General features: G+C 36.1%; 2 protein-coding genes and 1 long non-coding RNA gene across 3 annotated transcripts in view; 1 reads left to right on the forward strand and 2 right to left on the reverse strand.

The window, feature by feature from the left end:
- Window positions 1–1286, reverse strand: part of LOC128990570 (TGF-beta-activated kinase 1 and MAP3K7-binding protein 3-like) — a 61710-nt gene extending 60424 nt beyond the window's left edge. The window contains exon 1 of the mRNA XM_054413001.1: window positions 1036–1286. The gene's annotated coding sequence lies outside the window, so the exon portion shown is untranslated. The remainder of the gene's footprint in view (window positions 1–1035) is intronic.
- A 2646-nt stretch (window positions 1287–3932) lies between these two features.
- The window catches only part of LOC128990350 (kinesin-related protein 4-like), a 35144-nt gene continuing 18807 nt past the window's right edge, over window positions 3933–20269 (forward strand). The window contains exons 1-4 of the mRNA XM_054412693.1: window positions 3933–4035; window positions 6673–6875; window positions 12574–12761; window positions 19863–19969. Of these exons, the coding sequence (XP_054268668.1) occupies window positions 4028–4035; window positions 6673–6875; window positions 12574–12761; window positions 19863–19969 (506 nt within the window). The 5' untranslated portion in view covers window positions 3933–4027. The remainder of the gene's footprint in view (window positions 4036–6672; window positions 6876–12573; window positions 12762–19862; window positions 19970–20269) is intronic.
- On the reverse strand, window positions 13918–18480 carry LOC128990351 (uncharacterized). Its single transcript, XR_008490517.1, has 3 exons — window positions 18196–18480; window positions 16969–17121; window positions 13918–14080 (listed from the first exon to the last, which is right to left on the reverse strand). It is a non-coding gene; the product is annotated as an uncharacterized LOC128990351 (long non-coding RNA).

The following is a 20269-nucleotide window of genomic DNA, read 5'->3' on the forward strand; positions in this document are numbered from 1 at the left end:
AAACAAGTTGGTTCTGTTCTATGATGTTTAATAGCATAAAAGTTACAAGGATTACCAACAGGGTGCAGCACCATTATTTTTTGTTTATTAATTTATGACAACAGCTAATTTCCAACCAAAAGGTGAGTGAGCGTAGCGAACGAACTTCAACCTGGAGGCAAGTTAGCGTAGCGTACGAGCTAGCCTGAAAGCAAGTGAGCGCAGCGAACGAACTTCAATCAGGACGTGAATGAGCCATGCGAATACTTATGAAGTTAAACGGGGCAAAGCCCGCGGGTACAGCTAGTTCTCCATAAGAATAAGTTAACATGGGAATTTTAAATTTAAATTTTTTTTGGAATTTTCTCCGTAACCATTAGGCGCATTATAACGCTTCAATATACTAAATTATTTGTTTTTTTAACCTCTAGCCTACAAAATGGTTTGTAAAGAATTTGCTAAATTTTATGTTTTGGGGTAAAAAATGGGAAAAACCTATTTTTACCCCATAAAAGTTCCCATAGTCCAATCATGCTGGTTCGCGAACTCATTCTAATACATGTAGGTTTACACGTTTATACCAAATTTCATCAAAATCGGATAATTTTTGCTCGAGTTATCGTGCTAACGGATACATATAACTCATATAGGAAATATATGGATTTGAACGGATGGTGTTTTTGGCCTCTAGGGACCTCAAAACTAAAAAAAACGGTCCCGTGTCCAGGTCTAGCCATGAGTAGGCCTACTACGGTAATAGCTTATTCCCTATATGGGAAATTCGCTAAAAGAGGGATGCAATATTCAGCAAGTCACCTACTCTATAAAAAATAACAAGCCTTAAAGAAATCCTAAGACTTTGTAGGGAAAACGCCTAGGCCTACCTAGATCTAAGTTTTTAATAGCCTACTGACTAGGTATTAGTCTTTTCATAGGGTATTATTACTTTTCATAGGGAAAAGTTGTCAAGACAAAGAGTCAATCTAAGAAATCCACATCAAAGCTACTATAGATGAAAAAAATAACGTTAAAAAACGTATTTTTTATTTTACTTACAAGAAACTCTCCAATGTGATTCCAGATTTTTGGAGTTAGGTCAATGGGGTACCTACCAATAGCATGATATGAAACTGATTTACACAAAGACCAAACGTTCATTTAAAACATACAACTTTTGAATTATAAGATTCAGTGAGTATGCAGTTAGATATCACGACAGAATGAGGTAACTATGTAACAATCTTGACACATAAATCAATGTTATTAAGATTGAAATTTTAGTGAACATAACAAGCACAAACACTGTCTGCTATCTTCTGCTCTGACTCCTCCTCTCCTCCTGGCGTAAACGAAACGTCTGAAATTGAGGAATGACAGAAAAACAGCTGGACTGGAATGAAAAGACGAACAAAATCAGAGAGTCTCTGATTTTGAGACCTCTTAAAACAGAATGGCAGCGAATGTAACAACGTATGACTGGTTACCATTTGTTAACATACATTCATGTAAAGTAATCCCCCCAGTATATGACATTAAGGTTCAAAGATGTAAATATGGCTCTTTAATTTTTCACAACAAGCTATGTCATGCATTGTCATCTCATGAAAATCAACCCATTACAAAAAATAGTGTAGCGTGTTGAATAATCCCATCTCTAGCTATACAATTATTCAACACGCTACCGACAACCATCCGGACCCTAGAACAGTTGACAGTTTTAATTTATATAAGAGATTTTTTTATGTAATTACAGTATTTTATTTTGTTGTGTAACTAATGCATTTTATGTTAATTTTGCTGAATAAACTACTTTATATTAGACAACTTTAATTTTGCTTACTTATTTGTCAAAAGGAAAATAAATATTCTTTTTCTTATTCAATAGTTACAAGGCTCTATTAAACGAGTATTTACTTTTGCTTTTCATTACGTAAAACTAAAACAATATTACAAATATTCAACGGTGGCTTCTTTGATTAAATCAGTGGCACGGTAATTTCCGCTTTCCGTTATATCTCCAAACTCAAAGGATATTGACGCGTTGCCTTCTTCTTTTTTTCTCTTAACGTGATATGATTATGATTTCGATTTGCTATTGCTTCTCTTGAAATTTGAAAGTATTGGTTGGTGGAATTTATAATTTATGTTATTTCGTGCTGTTTCTGCTGTTATACAGATAGAATTCAATAGTGCCATTAACGTTCGCTACCTAGGTTTCTTTTAAAGTGTATTGAGTGAATTTTACTTATGTTCGGAATTTGATAGATTTGTCATAATAATTTATCAGTAGCCTATAAATTCAGTTAGTGTTGGTTGTCTTTCGAACTTTCGATATCGGCAAGTTAAACTAGGCCTAGTTGACAAATTTTCATAACCAGGAAACGGGCTAGCCTACAATTCGTTCAGATACAGTGGCAAGTTAGTATTAACATTCTATGGACATTTGTTTGTTTTCTCTTAGCCCTAACATTGATAAGGTCTGTCTCATCTTCCTTGTTATTGAATAAATTTCCATTTTTCAATAACTTATAGGCTGATAACCTAATGTAGAATAATCCAGTAATATACCCAATACTAGGCTAAGCCTATTGGTTTACTTATCAATAGGGCTAGCCTTTTGTCAAATTTGTAAGGCATGAGTCTCCTAGTGTTTACAATAGGCTAGATTTTTATTCTTGTTTCCCTATTGATTAGGCCTACCATCCAAAGCTGGGTAACCCCTTTAAGTTATCTTAGGCATATGTCAGTTTTACATCTCATCCTGTTTTTAGCAAATGTGATCACCGTAAACTTATGAAGTAGGTACATAATTACTTTAAATTCCCAAATAAAAAGCTACTTAACTTAGGCCTATTTCAATTTTATAGCTAAATGACAGTAACTTATGTTTGGGTTTCAATTTGACTTAACTTAAGGTAAATCTTAGCCTAATTTAAGGCCTCGTCCTAGCTGGATGACAAGAGCGACGCGACTGACGCGACCATTGGTCGCTGCTGTCGGCGACAAAATGTGTGTCCGCACTGAGCGGCGGGAAAAGGCGACGCGACATGGACTGAGGCAGCTGTGTGGATGCCGCTTTGTCGTGTCGTTGGTGTAACTTAGCGCTACAAAATACAAACATGTTTGTATCTTGAAGCGCTTGTAGCGCGACCGACAGGAGCGACGTCGCTGTTGCTGCTCAGCTAGGACACTCCCATTACTTACCATGTGTTTGTATCTGTCACGTCGGTCACGTCGCTCTTGTCGCCCAGCTGGGACGGGGCCTAAGTTTAAACATTGTTCAGAATCACTGAGTAAACATCAACTAAGCCAATCATGGTTCCATGCATTTTTCATTTAAATAACTTAGAAAATGGACTAGGCCTAGAGGAGATTTTGACGTTCCCTAGATTAAAATTTAAAAAATAAGTTTTAATCAAAAAGGGTTATAAGCTAATAAATCAAATCATATCAAATAATTTATTAGGCCTATCTGTAAAACATGTAGGTAGCCTACGATCACATAGACAAAGTCAATTAAAAATAAAAATAAAACACAATCCTTGGAAAAATATACCAAATAGTAGGCTACCTATATAACTTAACTACAATAAATTACCAAGGTGAACTTAACTTAGGATCAACTTAGATCTCTCCAAAAAAGTAACTTCTTTCAAGTTAATAAGCTGAATTGAGTTTTAATTCTGAAATTTTTTATGAATGGTCGTTTATTTAACCAGCCTTATTCATAATTCATAACAATTTAAATGTTTCACTTAGAGTCCTTCGAAGATACAAATTATAGGACTGCACATCCAAGATGCAGAACAGTGATGTTGAAAATGGCTCTGAATGCTCAATGAGCTACGGAGATTTGGTACAACAATCTGCTACCATTCTCAAAAATGAGATTGCGATTTTGGAAGATAGAATTGCACAGAATAGAAATGAAGTTGACGAGTTGAAGAAAATATGTCGCAGGCAAGCTGACAACATAAAAAAACAGCAATCAACACTAGAACATGTCAAAATAAATAGCCACAGTGAAGCAATACAAAACAAGACTCACATGTCTAAGTAAGTACTTTAAATGATCATTGTCACTCTTTGAATTATTCGTTTCAAACGTTTTTCTTTAATTTAAGGGCAGATTAATAGGCTTAACCAACCAAATTGAGAAACTTCTTCATTTTGGAAACTAAGTTAAACAGTCTAACTTATGTTAGCTAAATTATGCTTGCTCTTCTCTTAGCATTGAACTTTTTGAAAAGTCCTATTTTCAAATTTTTCCAAATCTTTTTTTCTATAAAATGGCCTAATATGCCTATAATACATAAACAAATATTGTAGGCCTATTAACAATGGAACAATAGGAAGTCCATGTTTTCATAAATAAGTTTTATTGTACAAGCCTAATTGTACATACTTAATGGTTAATATTATTACTCAGCGAACTTTAGTTTCGGTCCAGGCCAAAATTCACTACCTACGGTACTAACTTAGTGGTTTAACATTTCTAAGGCTACTCAACAAATGTCTTTGGAAACATCTTGAGGTTATAATAAAACTTTTATAAACACACCGACATTAAGCTTGTAAATACTTATCAGGGGTCTCCAACCTACGGCCCGCGCGCCACATCTGGCTCGCAAACAGATTTTGCCTAGCCCAGAAAGACCTACTGGAAAATTATTATTTTTATATATAATTTGTGGAAAGTAGGCCTAAATATAAGAAAAGTCTTATAACAATTAAAACATAATATTTACGCTTATACTGTTACTCACAAGACGGTAAATATAGCCTACATAAAAGATGGTTTTTTTTACGCCTATTTCAGGCAATCGCCTATGGGTCTGATGATGATTGAAATCGATCACCACTTACCATATTTTATGTAGGCTATTACCGTCTTGTGAGAAACAGGATAAGCGTTAATATATGTTTTAAGTGTTATAAGACTTTCCGTAAATTTAATAACACGTACAATGCTGATCAAGAAGTTATCTATATAAGGCCCTAATTGGTATAAATCGATGATCGTAAAAGTTGCGGTAATACCCATAAGTAAATTTGAGTCTCAGTAATATTGTGATGGTGATTCATGATCGTGGCAACACATGTAGGCCTAAGTAAAATATTGCTGTCTCTGTGACCAAGTGATCGTTATTCGCGATCATGGCTACACTCGGGCTCGCGAGCAAATTTTGCGGTCTTGGCGGTACTGCGATCATCTCGTCTTTCACGGTTATAGCAATATCCGTAAGTAAATGTTGCGGTCTCATTGATAACGTGATCGTCCTTTGCGAACTCGGTAACTCGGGAATTCCACGTGGTCGTCACTCACGGTCATAGCAATACCTGTAAGTAATGACAAAGTCATTTTCTTATGTTATACAGTAGACCCCTCTTAACCGACCCTAATGGGACCGGACCTAGGTCGGATAAAACGGACAATCCCTAAAATCATAACATAATGAAGTGCTATTTATTTGGAATTATATAATCATTATTTTGAAATCATAATTGCATTATTTATCAAATAAACTACTCTTATCTCCTTTTTCCTATTTGATAGAAAAGTCACAAATTAACACTAAACACGGTTAAGTCAAACAGGCCTATTTTCAGTGGAATATATTATAATACTAGGCAAGAGTCAATAAAATTCCTATTTTAATAACTTTAGTACTGTAATTTATTAATTGATGCTTTACAAATCCATCGTAATACGGTACAGAACCTTTTGTCAAAATTAAAGATACAAGCAACCATTTTGTTACAAGACAGGACGTTTATTTATAGCCTTCTCACTGAAGGCTCGAGGCACAAAAACTATCTTGACCTTGGAGTTGTTAACCTCCCTTCCCTGCCCTCCCTACAAGTTGCGTTGTTTGTTTACTCCAGCGATAAGATAATCAGTTCTCAAAATTGTAACACACTTTATGATGTTATAAATTTGCCCCACAGATAACAAACAGATCAGATGCGCTCGAGCCACGAATGATGATGACAAACTGACAATAGGCTGTGCTATATTTTTTGTGATCAACACAAAATAACTTATTCTTAGTCATATCCTGTGGAGATAAGCGTATGGTTCGGTTCTTATCGCCCAGCGTGGGAGCGGAAATGCCGAGATTCCTAGAAAGCGGCGGTTAAAACGAGCTGCTCTCAAAGCAAGGTCGGTTAAAACAAACTGTATTATTTTACGATCGAAGGCGGATAATCCGATTATCGGTTAATACGAGGTCGGTTAAGAGGGGGTCTACTTTAACAAAGTATAAATATGACAAACATAGTTTATATACCCACAAATAATTATGTGAGGTACCTAGGTCAATTATTTTGTTTGGTCGCAGACTTTACAGTATCATTTGCACATAATCGTACAGAATTTTTAGTTAGTCAAAAGGTTAGGCCTATATAGCAAACGAAAAATCTGCAAGAAATGTTCAAACTTCATTGCTGTGCTCTTGATTAGAAAACTACATCTTTGTGGGTTATTTGGAGGGGGGCTACCTATCTACACTGAATTGTTGACATTCCAGCCCGCCTTCCACAAAAAATATTTACTGTGGCCCTTAAGTAAAAAAGGTTGGAGACCCCTGCTATATATCACCAACCTTACATGATTAACTAAAGACAAAACTGTGTAGGCCTAGGCCTAGTAATTTAAGTTAGGCCTGTATTATTCTTTTGTCATTTTTTTAGGATTCACAACTTAAGAGAGAAACTTCAAGATTTGGATAACAATTTTGAAAAATGGGGAAAAACCATAAATCCAATGCTTGGTTACAAAAATGAACTTGAAGACATGGTGAAACAATTGAAATTAAAATTACAGATGAAGGAAGATTCCAGTGAAAGTTTGGAGAAAGAAAACAACTACTATGTAGAAGCGGCGAACAAAGCTCGTAAGATTTAAAGTACTCAAGTATATTTTTAGGCACATAAAAATATCTAGCTTAAGGTTCAAAGACTTGGTGTAGTGGTTATGGGGATGTTATACCCTTTTTGGAAAAAGGCAACCTTTTTACCTTAAAATAAGTCTTGCAGGTCTTCTCCTTGTGCTTACACCAGGGAGATCTTTGAAGTAGAAGTCCGTCCATTTTTCATTTAAAGCTAAATATATCTTTTTCCTAACAGGGATTGCAAAATGTTCCTGAAAAGCTTAATACTTGAATACTTTTAATTGAAATGGCGACCATACAGAGTAGGTATTTTAAGCCAAGTATGAATGGAGATGAGTGTAGGATGAGTGGCGCGATCTTGTAGTCTTGTTAGTGACTAAGGCAGACATATTCCTTAGACAAAGCTGTTAATTTAGCCCATACAGCTAATGGCAACTAAGGGACCTACAGCTTATAGTGGAATCCGAATCACATTTTTGTCATGTTGTATACGAATTGGTCTAATTATTAGGCAGGATAGTACTGCGGATAGTCGTAGTACTCACTAGTGCAGACGTTAATCCACACCAAGGAGTATCACATCCACCGTGCATGCCTATAAATATCCACAATTTGTGACCTTCTAGTAGCTGGATTACAGGGCGATGCCACCGTCCCAGTCTATTTTAGCTTTGGGTAGGCTATATTTTTGCAATCACTTTGCAATCATTCTTGAACTCTTTTATCAGGTCTAAATGCTTTTCTATCTTTTGCGTATCAGATGGTAGGCGGTAGTTATCTTAGAATGCTCTGTGGAAGCAGTTTGTTGATAACAGTGGATAGGGCTAGTTTCTCGTCCTCAGACGAAACATGCTGGTGCTACGGGTGGGACCGCAGGTAATGCGGTTTCTTTTTGTAACCTGTGTTGAGTCATTCCATAAAGTGATAATGTTAAGGTTGCTTGACCGATTTCATTTTTTTTTTATATTTTATGTGAATTGCCTGTTATTGTAGGTCTTATGATAATGCCTACACCTTTACTTTTTCCTTTGGAGGTTCTTAGAAGCCAAAAACACCATCCGTTAAAATTCATTTATGAATTGTATCTATGAGTCTATGCATCTATATTATATGTGTATGTTAGCACTATACATTGAGAAGAAAACATCTGAATTTGATTAAATTCGGTATTGTATTAGCAGTGTTGGGAAGTAGCGCGCTACAAGTAGCGACGCTACAGTAGCGCGCTACTTTTTTTGTAGCGTTAGCTGTAGCTACGCTACTTTTAAGATTTTGTAGCTTTAGCTGTAGCTAGCTACATTTTTAAAGTAGTTGTAGCGGAATTTTAGCTACTTTTCTCGCTACATTAACATTGTTTGAGATAGTGATTTTTATCATAACCTCAACCTTACGTGAAACAACCTCTTTCAATATCAAACTGAGATTTTCAAAAAAAATAGGCCTACTTTCTTGGCTTCATACAGCTGGTTGCACCCGTTTCATTCCCTATTACAACGTTGTGTGGACATGAAGGCCATTAAATGAGTGTTATCTGAATTTTTGGCTCTCATTTCCAATTTACTACTCTATGATTACTGTCAGATAAAATAAAATATAAAATCGCTAGATGCAGACGACGTTTAAACGTTACCGGTGACAAGAGAAGCTATTGAATGAATGCTTGCAAGTGGTTGGCAGGGAAATTAGTAATCAATTTAGTTTCTTTATTATATCGATAGTGTTTTAACTTGGGTTTTAATGGACACCAACACTAAACCTTAAAATAATGAGAAAGCTGGTCTATCAACCTTTGATTCAGCTGTTGATTGTGGTTCATCATCACAAGCCCTTCCTTGGTTAGATTACGAATATTTTTCAAATGTTTACTAAATTAACAAAGAGGAAATTACCTGATGAGATTTAAGATATGTCTAGACTAAATGATAATTGTAACGAAAAAATCTCCATATAACATGAAACTTACATTGAAAAAATAGCACAGTTTGCTCCTGCTAACAGCTCTTGTATCTAGAACTATTCCTAGGCTATGCTATGTTTTAAGACGAATACAAAGTTTCAAGTTCAATTATTAGGAATATATCTGTTTAGTCCTTGCAAGAACAAGCCTACTTTAGCCAACTTGTTACATAGCCAAGTAGGCCTACATGTTATTTTTACTTTACAATTGTCAACATGTTTAAATTAAAAGCCGATTTCAGGATAAGTTGCTGAATAGGCTACTGTTTTCTGCACCAACTAGGTTGAAGCACAATTTGCCCTATGCATAATGACAATAAAGGACGATTTCTTGACATAGAAAAGTGTTATTCATAGAACAAGTAACTTATCACTATGGTTAAAAGTTATAGCAATGTCGTTTTTAACATTAAAAATAAAGAAATGCGATAAACTCCAATTTCAGTAGGCTAGGCTCTGTAACACAAAAAAAGTATTTTAAATAACCGTTTTACAGTTTTATTGGTCTTAATTTTTGATATAAGACATATATAAATGAATCTATATTAAAGAAATAAAATGAGCTTTTAAAATATAGTTTGGTTGTATGTCCTTTGAACTTAATGAAATTTACATATAAGATGCTTAAAAATAATGCAATATTTAAAAATGGTACTAAATATGACGGGGCACCCAACTATTTGGTTCTGTTGTACATCTATATACCTATTGCAGTTGATTAGTTTTATGTAATGTTAGGTTTATAATGCCAACAAATTAAATACAATCTAGGAATAATTTGTTTTCCAAGTAATGTTAGATACAATACTGACATTTTTTGTTTAAATGTTTGTTCAATAAAAATGTAGTTGCAATTAATTTTACATTTACCTAATGTGCGTGGGAAAAAAGTAACGTCTTTGGAAAAGTAGCTAAAATTGTAGCTGTAGCTACATTTCATTGTAGCTGTAGTTGTAGCTAGCTACTTTTTCGGAACTGTAGCTGTAACTGTAGCTAAGCTACTTTTTTGGAAATGTAGCAGTAGTTGTAGCTAGCTACATTTTAAAAGTAGCTTCCCCAACACTGTGTATTAGATTAAGAAAAGACTGTCTCTTTAGTGGATGGGTTGAATACAGTGGAACTTGGATAATTCGAACCTCAAGGGACCAGCTAAAAACTTCGAATTATCCAAAAATTCGAATTAAATAAGTTCTTATAACCAGGGCCGTAAACAATAAAAACACGTTTTAAATTCAAACTATTAACTTTATTGATACTATTTGAACATTAATTTATTGAATAATGCCTATTACAGTAATAGTATACAATAAAAATAACTTGCAATCGCTCAAACGACAACGAAATTATGTACAAAACTAAAATTAACTAACCTTAAAATGTCCTCAGCAATAGCTGAACTGCACGCAAACTTCACACGATTACCAATAGTCCAAAGCAAAATATTAAGCAAAATAGGCCCTATACAGGACAACAGGACAGAAATAGAAAAATATCGGCCAAAGAGAACTAAAAGTTTGGAGACCGTATTGACTGATTGTTAAACAAAAAACATATCAAATCTAATTTATTGTTTTACAAAAAAAGAAGAGATTTTGGCTTGTTTCTTTGAGTTTAATCTCTCGGCCATGATAAATGATTCTAAAACATCTAATGATTTAAACTGTACATCACCGACATCATTTCTGCTCTCCACAAATCGCCGAATTTCTCTCAGGTAGGTCATGGCGTCGGCTGCATTCGGTACTGGCGTTTCTTCTTCATCGGCCGGTGACCCGACGATCTCGTCCCCCGATCCATCGTCATTTTGTTCCTCGGTGTCGAGGACTTCTGCTACGATGTCGGCGTCAGTTAATTCACCGCACACAGCGACATTTTCGTCTACATTAAGAAAGTCCTCGTACAAGATGGTTTGATTGGGTGCCACATCCTCCCAGCCGTCGATTGGTAGAGTTTCGTCCGTTACAGTTTCTTCGGCGCTTTCTTCGTCGGTTTTAACAAAACCTGCCTTTTTGAAGCAGTTTTTTATTGTTTCCGGCTTCACTTTGTCCCACGCTTGTTTGCACATTCGCGATGCTTCTAAAATGTCCAGCTTTATTTTGAGGGCGTTTCCTTCCCCGGACAGGATATTCTCGACCAACAAACCCCTGTAAAAGTGTTTCAAGTTTTTTATGATCCCTTGATCCATGGGCTGGACAACAGAGGTCATGTTGGCTGGGAAAAAAACCACTTTGACATTTTCCATGACAGGTATGGTGTTGTGTGCCGTGCAATTGTCAATGAAAAGGAGAACCTGTCGATTTTCTTTAACAAACCGTTTGTCCAACTTCATTAGCCACTTCGCAAAAAGGTCACTTGTCATCCAAGCCTTAGAACTGCTTACATATTCTACTGGCTTAGACTTGACATTTTTAAAGCAACGAGGATTGGCCGATTTTCCAATCATCAACAAAGGCAGCTTTTGCGAACCATCCATATTAGCACCAACCAATAGCGTGATTCTCTCCTTGCTTAATTTCCCCCCGTGGCACTTTTCGTCCTTAAATGCAAGTGTTTTATCGGGCGTGCATTTGAAAAAAAGACCGGTTTCGTCAACGTTAAAAATATTTCTCGGGTCTCTGTCCTGGATCATCTCTTCCAGATCGTTCTTCCACTGATTAGCTTCCTGCAGGTTCACCGCCCCACTTTCACCACACACTGCCTTAAACAAAATTTTATTGCGCTCCTTAAAACCATCCAGCCACCCAGTGCTAGCTTTAAAGTTTTGCTTCCCTAATTCTTTAGCAAATTGCTCAGCCTTGATTCTAATCAAAGGACCGCTCACAGGAACTTTCTTGTCTCTGGTCTGCTTGAACCATTTAAGCACACAATTGTCGACATCCGGATTTCCTGGCTCTCGCGATCGTTTCCTGTCTTTATCAAATTCCTCTGCACTGCTGAGAATTTTATGTTTATTTTTTAAGTAAGTTGATAAGGTGTTGGGTGGAATTCCAAAGTCTTTCGCGATTTCAGATTTTTTCTTGACTCCTTTTTCCACTTCTTTGATCACAGCGACTTTTTCAGCTAATGTCAAAGTTTTATAAGACCCTGGTTTTTTCGATGAGGTTGATGCCATGATCACTACACAGTTACACTCACTAAAAGTTAATGTATACAGTAGTGCAGTACGGTACGTTAAAACTACAGTACTGTACACGTAATCACTTGAAACTAAAAGTCTAAGACAACAGCAAAACTACGTTAGGTAACGGCCTTCACGCAAACCGATACAGACCACGCACAATGCGACACTGAAAAGAGGTCAGTGGTGGTGGGTGGGAGAGGAGAAAGGGGAAGGGAGTGTAGGGTACAATGACCTGTAGGGCGGTGGCGGGAGGGGAGGTATGAGTCATCAGACTAAACGCAGGCGCGCGAGGGCTGGCACTTGTTCTAACGCAAACATTTCGTCAAATGTGGCTTGGAATATGTTTTTTATTTATTATTTTTGAATATATTTAGAGTAATAATTTAATGATTTGGCACTTAAAAATTCGAATTATCCAAAATAAAATTCGAATTATCCACGTTATTTTAGCATTGTTTTAATACAAAATGCTAGGGACCACGGGAAAAATTCGAATTAAAGAAGATTTCGAATTAAAGAAGTTCGAATTATCCAGGTTCCACTGTATTTGTAATATTATAGATACATAAATTAGTCCAAGTTTTAGGCATATATACTAATAGATCTGTACTTTCTATGCTCTAGTATTGGAGCTTCAAGAACGTAAAGAACAAGAAAAAACTGAGCTATGTCAATTGAAAACACATTTAAGTAAACAGTTTGAGCAGATTAAGCAACAGGAGATGGAATTGGTACAAGAACTAAGGGAGCTTCTGAGTGCATGCCGAGAGGAGGAAATCAAGATTAACATCGTAGAACCACAGAGAGTTGAGGTATAACTTTACCAGGTTTTTATTTTAAAACTTACATCTAGGCTAACAACATTTTGTAAGTAGGCTACTAAAATGTTAGTAATCCTCAGGCCCGTTTTTGACCCTGTTAGCGCCCTAGGCACAACTAATAGTAGCGCCCCTTTGCAATATATACATAAGGGTGTCCACCGACCGGGAAATCCGGGAATCATGCGGAAATTTTATGAACCGGGAATTATGTGTGAATTTTGTATTTCTACCTGGAGTTTTCAAATTACCGTGATCGCGCATGACAGCAGTGACCTCGGGAGACTATAATATGTCTACACTCGGCCGCGAGATATTCAGAATATTGCCACGATCACGGAAGACGATGATAATGTCCACACAACTGCGGAACATGATTTACATTTTGCCCCAGTCAGCACACATACGTAGATTATACATATAATGTATGTTCAACTTAGATCTACAATACGTATATCAGAGAGATAGGTTACATAAAATGTACGTATAATATACGCTCAAATGTCCCACTTGTTGACGTACAATATACGTCAATTTAAGGTCTACATGGACATACAATATCTGTAGATTATACGTATAAATATAGATTGGTCCATTATCATAAACCGTGTATATGTAAAATATACGTACAATTTATATAGCAGATGTATAATGTACATATAATCTACGTAGAAGTTGTCTTACAGATATACGTACATTATCCCATACGTTTTACATTTGTTACCCATAAATAAGATAAATCTACAAAATCTGTAAGCACAACTTACCGTTAGTTAAGGTCAACACTTAGTTCATACGGTTTGTATAATATGAGTAAACGGAAAGTATAGACAAAAGAAAGCATCCTAGACTGTGGGATATATAATCCTTGTATATATCAATTTGCTGCAACTAAAATTTTGAATGGTAATTGCCAAGTAGTAAAAAATAACAACTGCTTCATCTATGGTGTGAATAATCAAATGCTGTTGTAAAAAAATTAATATTATTTTTTTTATTTCACAAAAAAAATTTGAACTAACAACATAGTTAACCCTAGACTTTTATTTATGTGTTTGTTAAAAATACTTAAATGTAGACTTTCATAGAATGAAAAAAATTACAGACACTAAAGGAGAAGACTTAGATAAACAACAAAGTAATACAGTAGATAAATAAAGATTTATTATAAAAATTAATCATTTACACAGACTACAATGATCTCCTCTTGTTTTTACTTGCCATTTTTGTTCCAGCTTGTGTAAACCACTCTCTTACTCTTCCTTCATAAATTTTGTTAGGAAAGGTTTTTGGACATGATGCAGCTAGTAAACCTGAAAAAGGTTTGCTGTTTATAAAAAGCAATTCCCTTATCTTAAAAACATTTGGTACTTTGGTACCGTACTATCCGGAGGCCACCCTTATGCAGCACGCTTTGGCGGTTATGTTAGGTTGGGTTATCATAAATATGTTTGTAGGACTTTCTTTGTTTCGTTATGAATATAACCATACCAGATGAGTCATACTTTCACCTGCTAAATCCTCCCAAATAGGCCAAGGTCAGGTTGTTGAACAGAGCGTGCGCATCACCTGTCACCGCCATCAATGTGTAATACATCGATGGTCACCGCCTGTATCTCTGTTATCGTTACTCATCTGGAATCAATTGATTCATAACAAAACGAGGAAAGTCCTACAAACATATTTATGACAACCCAACCTAACATAACCGCCGCAGCACACTATATAACTACTTGGTGGAGTAGGCTATGTGTATTCAGTCAATCCTCGCCGACATCGCTGCCTTTTGGGAGACAGAACTCAAAGGCCGCTAATCTTAATGATGTCAAATTTGGACAGTATGTCAATTAAATGTTTTTTCAATTGTGTAGTTATTTTTGGCCTCCGGTAAAAAATCCCTCTAAAAATAAGTGGTTTAAGGATAATACCAGCGCACCAAACATTTAGCTATACTGTACTCAGCCTACCTACACAAATTATTATATTTATACAGTTTATAATGAAACAAAGTAAGAATGTTTTGCAGAATCTGTCAGGCATTAGGGCCTAGTTTCAATAGTATTATGAACACAGGATGCATCTGCAGCAATTGTGCGATTAAAAAATCACGATATTTCCACAACGCAGGAGTTGTTCACACAAATTGTTAGAAACAAGTTTTAGACCTACCTACCAAAGTCCCAATCTCCAGTGTAAACACGGCTTTATATACTAAAGATCATTTGACAATTTCATAACAATGACTGAGTGATTTGCTAACCGAGTCGATAATGGCAACATATTTTCTTCAACGGTATGTTTGACTCAGGCAAAACACTCACAGAAAATCTTAATCGGAATCGGCTTGCAATCAGAAGTTTCAATGTGATAAAACTCATATAGGCCTAGATTTTTGTGTGTGAAAATTTGGTAATGCTCATCTTTATGCCCAATGATCTTGAGATACAATGGGAAAAGTAGTACCATAGACTAAATATCATTGCATCTTGCAAAAGACAATGCCAGGGGCAATAGATTAACATATTTACAGAGTCGTAAAAGTATATGACGGGCTTAGACTAAATTCTGACAAAACAAAGCCAATCATAATAGGTCACTCACGGTTACTCAACAAATTGGACTTAGACTATTTACCAAAAATCATTGTAAAAACGGATCCACTTTGCAATACCTGGACAAAGTAAAAAGTCTTGGTTTAACTTTAAACCGCACATTGGACTGGACTGACGTGGTAAGCACTTGTAAAAGAGTGTTTTGCCGCTGTTCACATACTGAAGAAGATGCAACGACTTCTACCTTTTCACATTAAACTCTTACTGGTCAAATAACTCTTGTTTCCACACTGCAACACTGTGGTTAATGATATGACTTTGCTTTGGCAACAAAATTACAACGTGTACAAAATTATTGTGTTAGATTCTTGTTCAATCTTAGGCGTGATGACCACGTCATACCCTATTACATTAATGAATTAATTTTGAAATTAGAAGATATTAGAAAATTGTGAATACTTTTAATTACTCATTCAGTCATCAATCTTGGAATTCCAAATCATCTCGCAAAGAACTTAAAATTTTGTAATGAAAGGGGCGCAAAAGGGATACTCCCTCTGGCTCGTCCACGCTTCGCTTTAACCTACTCATCAAAGAACAACTGTTTATAAATAAATCATTTTAGTAACAGCATGCTGCCTATGGAACTCCATACCTATTCCCATCAAATCCATAGAAACCCCATCCCGACTGATGGTGATGCTGAAAGAATATTACCTTGACCCGATGCCCGTGGCTTGGCGAGGTGGCGTGCGTTAGGCCATAGATTAAACATACTCGTTAGGCTTAGATGCAGCAGAGGGTGTATGTGTGTGTGACTGTATGTTAGGGAAGATGAATAAATGTATGCTATTTTATTACTAGTTATGTTGCAAACTGTATTGTATTTTTTTATTTTCTTGTTATTATTAGTTGTATAGAGGTTAACTGTAAGAAAGGACTATGAGGTCCTAAGTTCACCTCAATAAAGAAGGATTTTCATTTCATTTAGTTAGGTAATGCAATTTCAGTATGCCAGTGGGTTGAATTCCTAGCCATTGCATTGTTTTTACCCTAAATTGTAAGCAAATTGGAATTTCCAAAAGAGACATTTGTTATTAATGTTTCTAATTGAAGTAGAAACTTGGTAAAAAGGCTGAAATAGGTTTTTAAGACCCTCCTTAATATTTAATTAGTCCTAGAACTTGAATAATTTAAACATAGGTAGGCCTAAAGTAGAACATCTATTAACCATCACACTCAGGACCAGGAGCGTGAATGTTGTGAAGCTAATATAATAGACGGATGACAGAAATCCTGTTATAAACCTGTAGGCTGCAGTAAGTTAGTTTAAAAGGTTTGGGAAGAAATCAAACCCTATACAGCTCGTGACACATAAGCTGACACTTAGCCTATTGCGGCAGTTTTGGCGGGAGGAGGGTGGAGGTGAGGAAAAGACTGGGTTGCAAATATTTACGCTGGCTCACGGGGTTGACTCCCGTGTATTCTGAGTGGTTGTTTAAAGGGTGACTGTTAATCGAGGTTCCCCACTGTAGTGCGCTATTTTGTATTGAAACTTGTCTAAAAAATATAATTAATCCAGTGATCATCCCAGAAAATCATAATGTTAACAAGTTTTAAGTTATGTACGGTAATGTGAACAGACTTACATTCCAAAACCTTGAAAATTGAAAGGTTGTTCAACGCTCTCTCCCCTTTCATTCCTTCACAACTGAAATTGACAGCAACATGATGATCAGCCTCACCAACGTCCTTCTTCCTGAATATTCAACGGAACGTCCGTCTCTTGTAAAGAATTCAATCTGAAAAAGTGTACTACTGACATAATGAAATCTCCAATAAACAGCTTATCATTAGTCCTACCATGAACCTAGTAAAAATATAACTTAGATGGAAATTGTAAAAAAAATCCAGAAAAGATATTTAGAGGTATTAACAAAATCTAAATTTTGCCTGGACATGGGTTTTAGCCTAGCCTATATAAGGAGCGATTGATCGAGGATCGGTTAAGAGAGATTTTATTGTGATAGGTTTACTAACCGCTAACTTACAGGTTTGAGCTTTGTTTCATCGGCCTAACTTATCATGCTAGTAAGTTTAACAACCCTTTCGCAAACTATGCAGTAATAGATTACGAGTCTAAGGCCACAACTCAATGCAAAAAATAAAATAATGTACTAGGCTACTAGGTTTTACCTAGGACAAAAAGTTTCAGGGGTTCAATTAAATTTCATTAATGGCCTTTGTAAAGCATGCTTTTCTACAGCTCTTTTAGTCTAACATTACAGTGGGCCTACCTACTTAATACAATCAACAATCTATCCGTGATATTCTACAAAGGGTACACTTCCATATCTGTTGGCACAAACAACCGAATGAGTAACTTAATATTGATTATTCGATTGTTTAATTCGATATATCGTTTGGTTAGTAAGGTTAGGTTGACCTTACCCAACTAACCTAACAATTCAATATGTCTATCGATTTTACTCGTTCGGTTGTTTGTGCCAACAGATATGGAAGTGTACCCACAACAATCAGCAAAACTTTGACTACTAATCGTAGCCTTCTTCTTTATTCTGTCAATCCTATCTTGCCTAGATGATGATTAGGTAATAACCTCATGTTCTTTTATAGGCAATGTCCCAAACGCGATGACTTAGAAATGAATAAAAACACTATTACTTAACATAACTCACTAAACCTAGGTCAATAAAATTGGAAAGTGATTCTAGGTTATAAAAATAACTACAGTAATTATCCTATTCATAATCATCAAGGATCTACCGGAAAAGGGGTTAAGTTACTCAATTACCTAACCCCAAAATCCAAATCATATTAATTTAATTTGTTAAAATAATAATCCAGACACTTACCTTAAAGCAATAACGAAGTTCAATTTTGCAGAATCAACAGAAAAACTTAACCTACAAAATATTACTTTAGTACCCAAACTTTTAACTAACGACTAGGGTTTGAATTGAGATTATTGGGAATAAACTCTATTAATTTACTATACCACTTAACAGTAGCAAAACTGTTCTAACTCTTCAAAAACTGGCCAAGTAAACTTAGTGAAAAACAGTAAGTGAGTGATCCAACGACATCCTTACATATTCATAATAAACCAGCTAATAATAAACACAATTTTGAATTAACTGAAATCCAGCAGACTGCAGACAGCGCTACTAGTGCTAGAGCAAAGGATGACGGGAATGAAAGAGAGAGAGAGAGAGTGAGTGAGTGAGTGAGAGAGAGAGAGGGGAAAAGACTTTTATGTATAGCTAGACCGGCGTGCAAAATCGCAGCACTTGTATAGAATTACTTCTAAATACATTAATAATTTATTTATCCTTGTATTACTTTATTAAACATTTTGTGTTTTTATATACAGATTTAAACAAACGTCGATCTGGATCTATGCCTATACGTCTAATTTATGTATAATATACAGCAACCGGATTTACCTGACCTATGATTATTCTGAAACATAAGCATTAAAAAAAAAGATTTTGTTATTTTTGCATCAACTTTTAATAAATACCACTAAATACAAATAGGAGATAATCTTTTTAATTAGTAGATATGAGACGTATAAAATACGTATATTTTACGTATTGGATTTTACCAAACATAAAATGGATATGTATCTCTAAAATATACGTATATTATACGTAGTGTGCTGTGTGGGGCTGCAATCGCGGGAGACGATTACCATGTATACACGACCGCGGGAGACGGTTACGATGTCTACAGGACCGCGGGAGATACAATAATGATTTACACGGCCGCGATGGACGATCGGAATTATGCCACGATCGCGCAAGGCAATGATAATGTTCACATGACCGCGGGAAAAAATCAGAATTTTGCCTCATTCACGGAAGACGATCTCCACATTACCGAGGGAGATGATAACCACTTTGTCACAATCGTGGGAGGCGATTAATATGTTCACACGACCGCGGGGGACGATACAATGATGTCTTCACCGCCGCGAGGGGTGGTCAGAATTTGACCGCGATCGCGCAAGACGAAGATAATGTCCTTGCGACCGCGGGAAAAGATCAGAATTTTGCCTCATTCGCGGTAGACGATGATAATCTCCTCACGACCGCGGGATATGCTCATATATTGCTTCGATCATGGAAGACGATAATTATGTCTAAACGACCTGACCGCTGAAAATAGTATGAATCTCGCCGCAAACGCGGGAGACGATTACGATGTCTACACGGCCGCGAGGGATTATCAGAAGTTTACCGCAATCGCATGAAAACAACCACCAACTTTTTTTCCAAATTTTTGGCGCCCCCCAAAAAAGCCAATTGCCTCGCGCCCTAGGCACGTTCCTACCGTGCCTATTCGGTAAATCGGCCCTGGTAATCCTACCTTCCTTTTAAAAATTAGTTTACTTAGCGCCAAACATAGGCTTTATATGGCTTTGTGGCCTACCACATGAACACTATTTTATATGTAAAGGTGTCTCTCAACAGACAGGGACTGAAAATCTGATATCCAATCATGATTTACCATCTTTCAGCTGAAGAAGACATTTGAAACATTGAAGATGGAATTGGCAGCAGAAACAGACCAGATCAATTCTGCAAGTACCCAATTGGAAACTGAATTGCAAGACGAATTAAACAGGTATAGTTTTGTAGCACTAAATCAATGATCAATAAATGTACAAAGGCTATACTGAGTGATTACTTATTTCAGTCTGAGTCATTACTATGATTACTTATAGAGGGAGCTTTGAACCGTTCTTGTGAAGATTAGCTGAATCTTTAGTTAGTATAGCTGAGTCTTTAGTAGACTAGTTTAAAAGAAGTTCATTTAAACAAACAAGGTTCTATTTTATGAACTTTTTACTGTTTCTACAGTGTATTTTCTGTAGAGATGGACGAGATTAGATTTTTAGTTCGAGACGAGACAGGATTTTTGATT

The sequence above is a fragment of the Macrosteles quadrilineatus genome, unplaced genomic scaffold, assembly GCF_028750875.1.
Source record: "Macrosteles quadrilineatus isolate MER2022 unplaced genomic scaffold, UCM_ALF_1.0 Scaffold_3__2_contigs__length_128488019, whole genome shotgun sequence".
NCBI lineage: Eukaryota > Metazoa > Arthropoda > Insecta > Hemiptera > Cicadellidae > Macrosteles > Macrosteles quadrilineatus.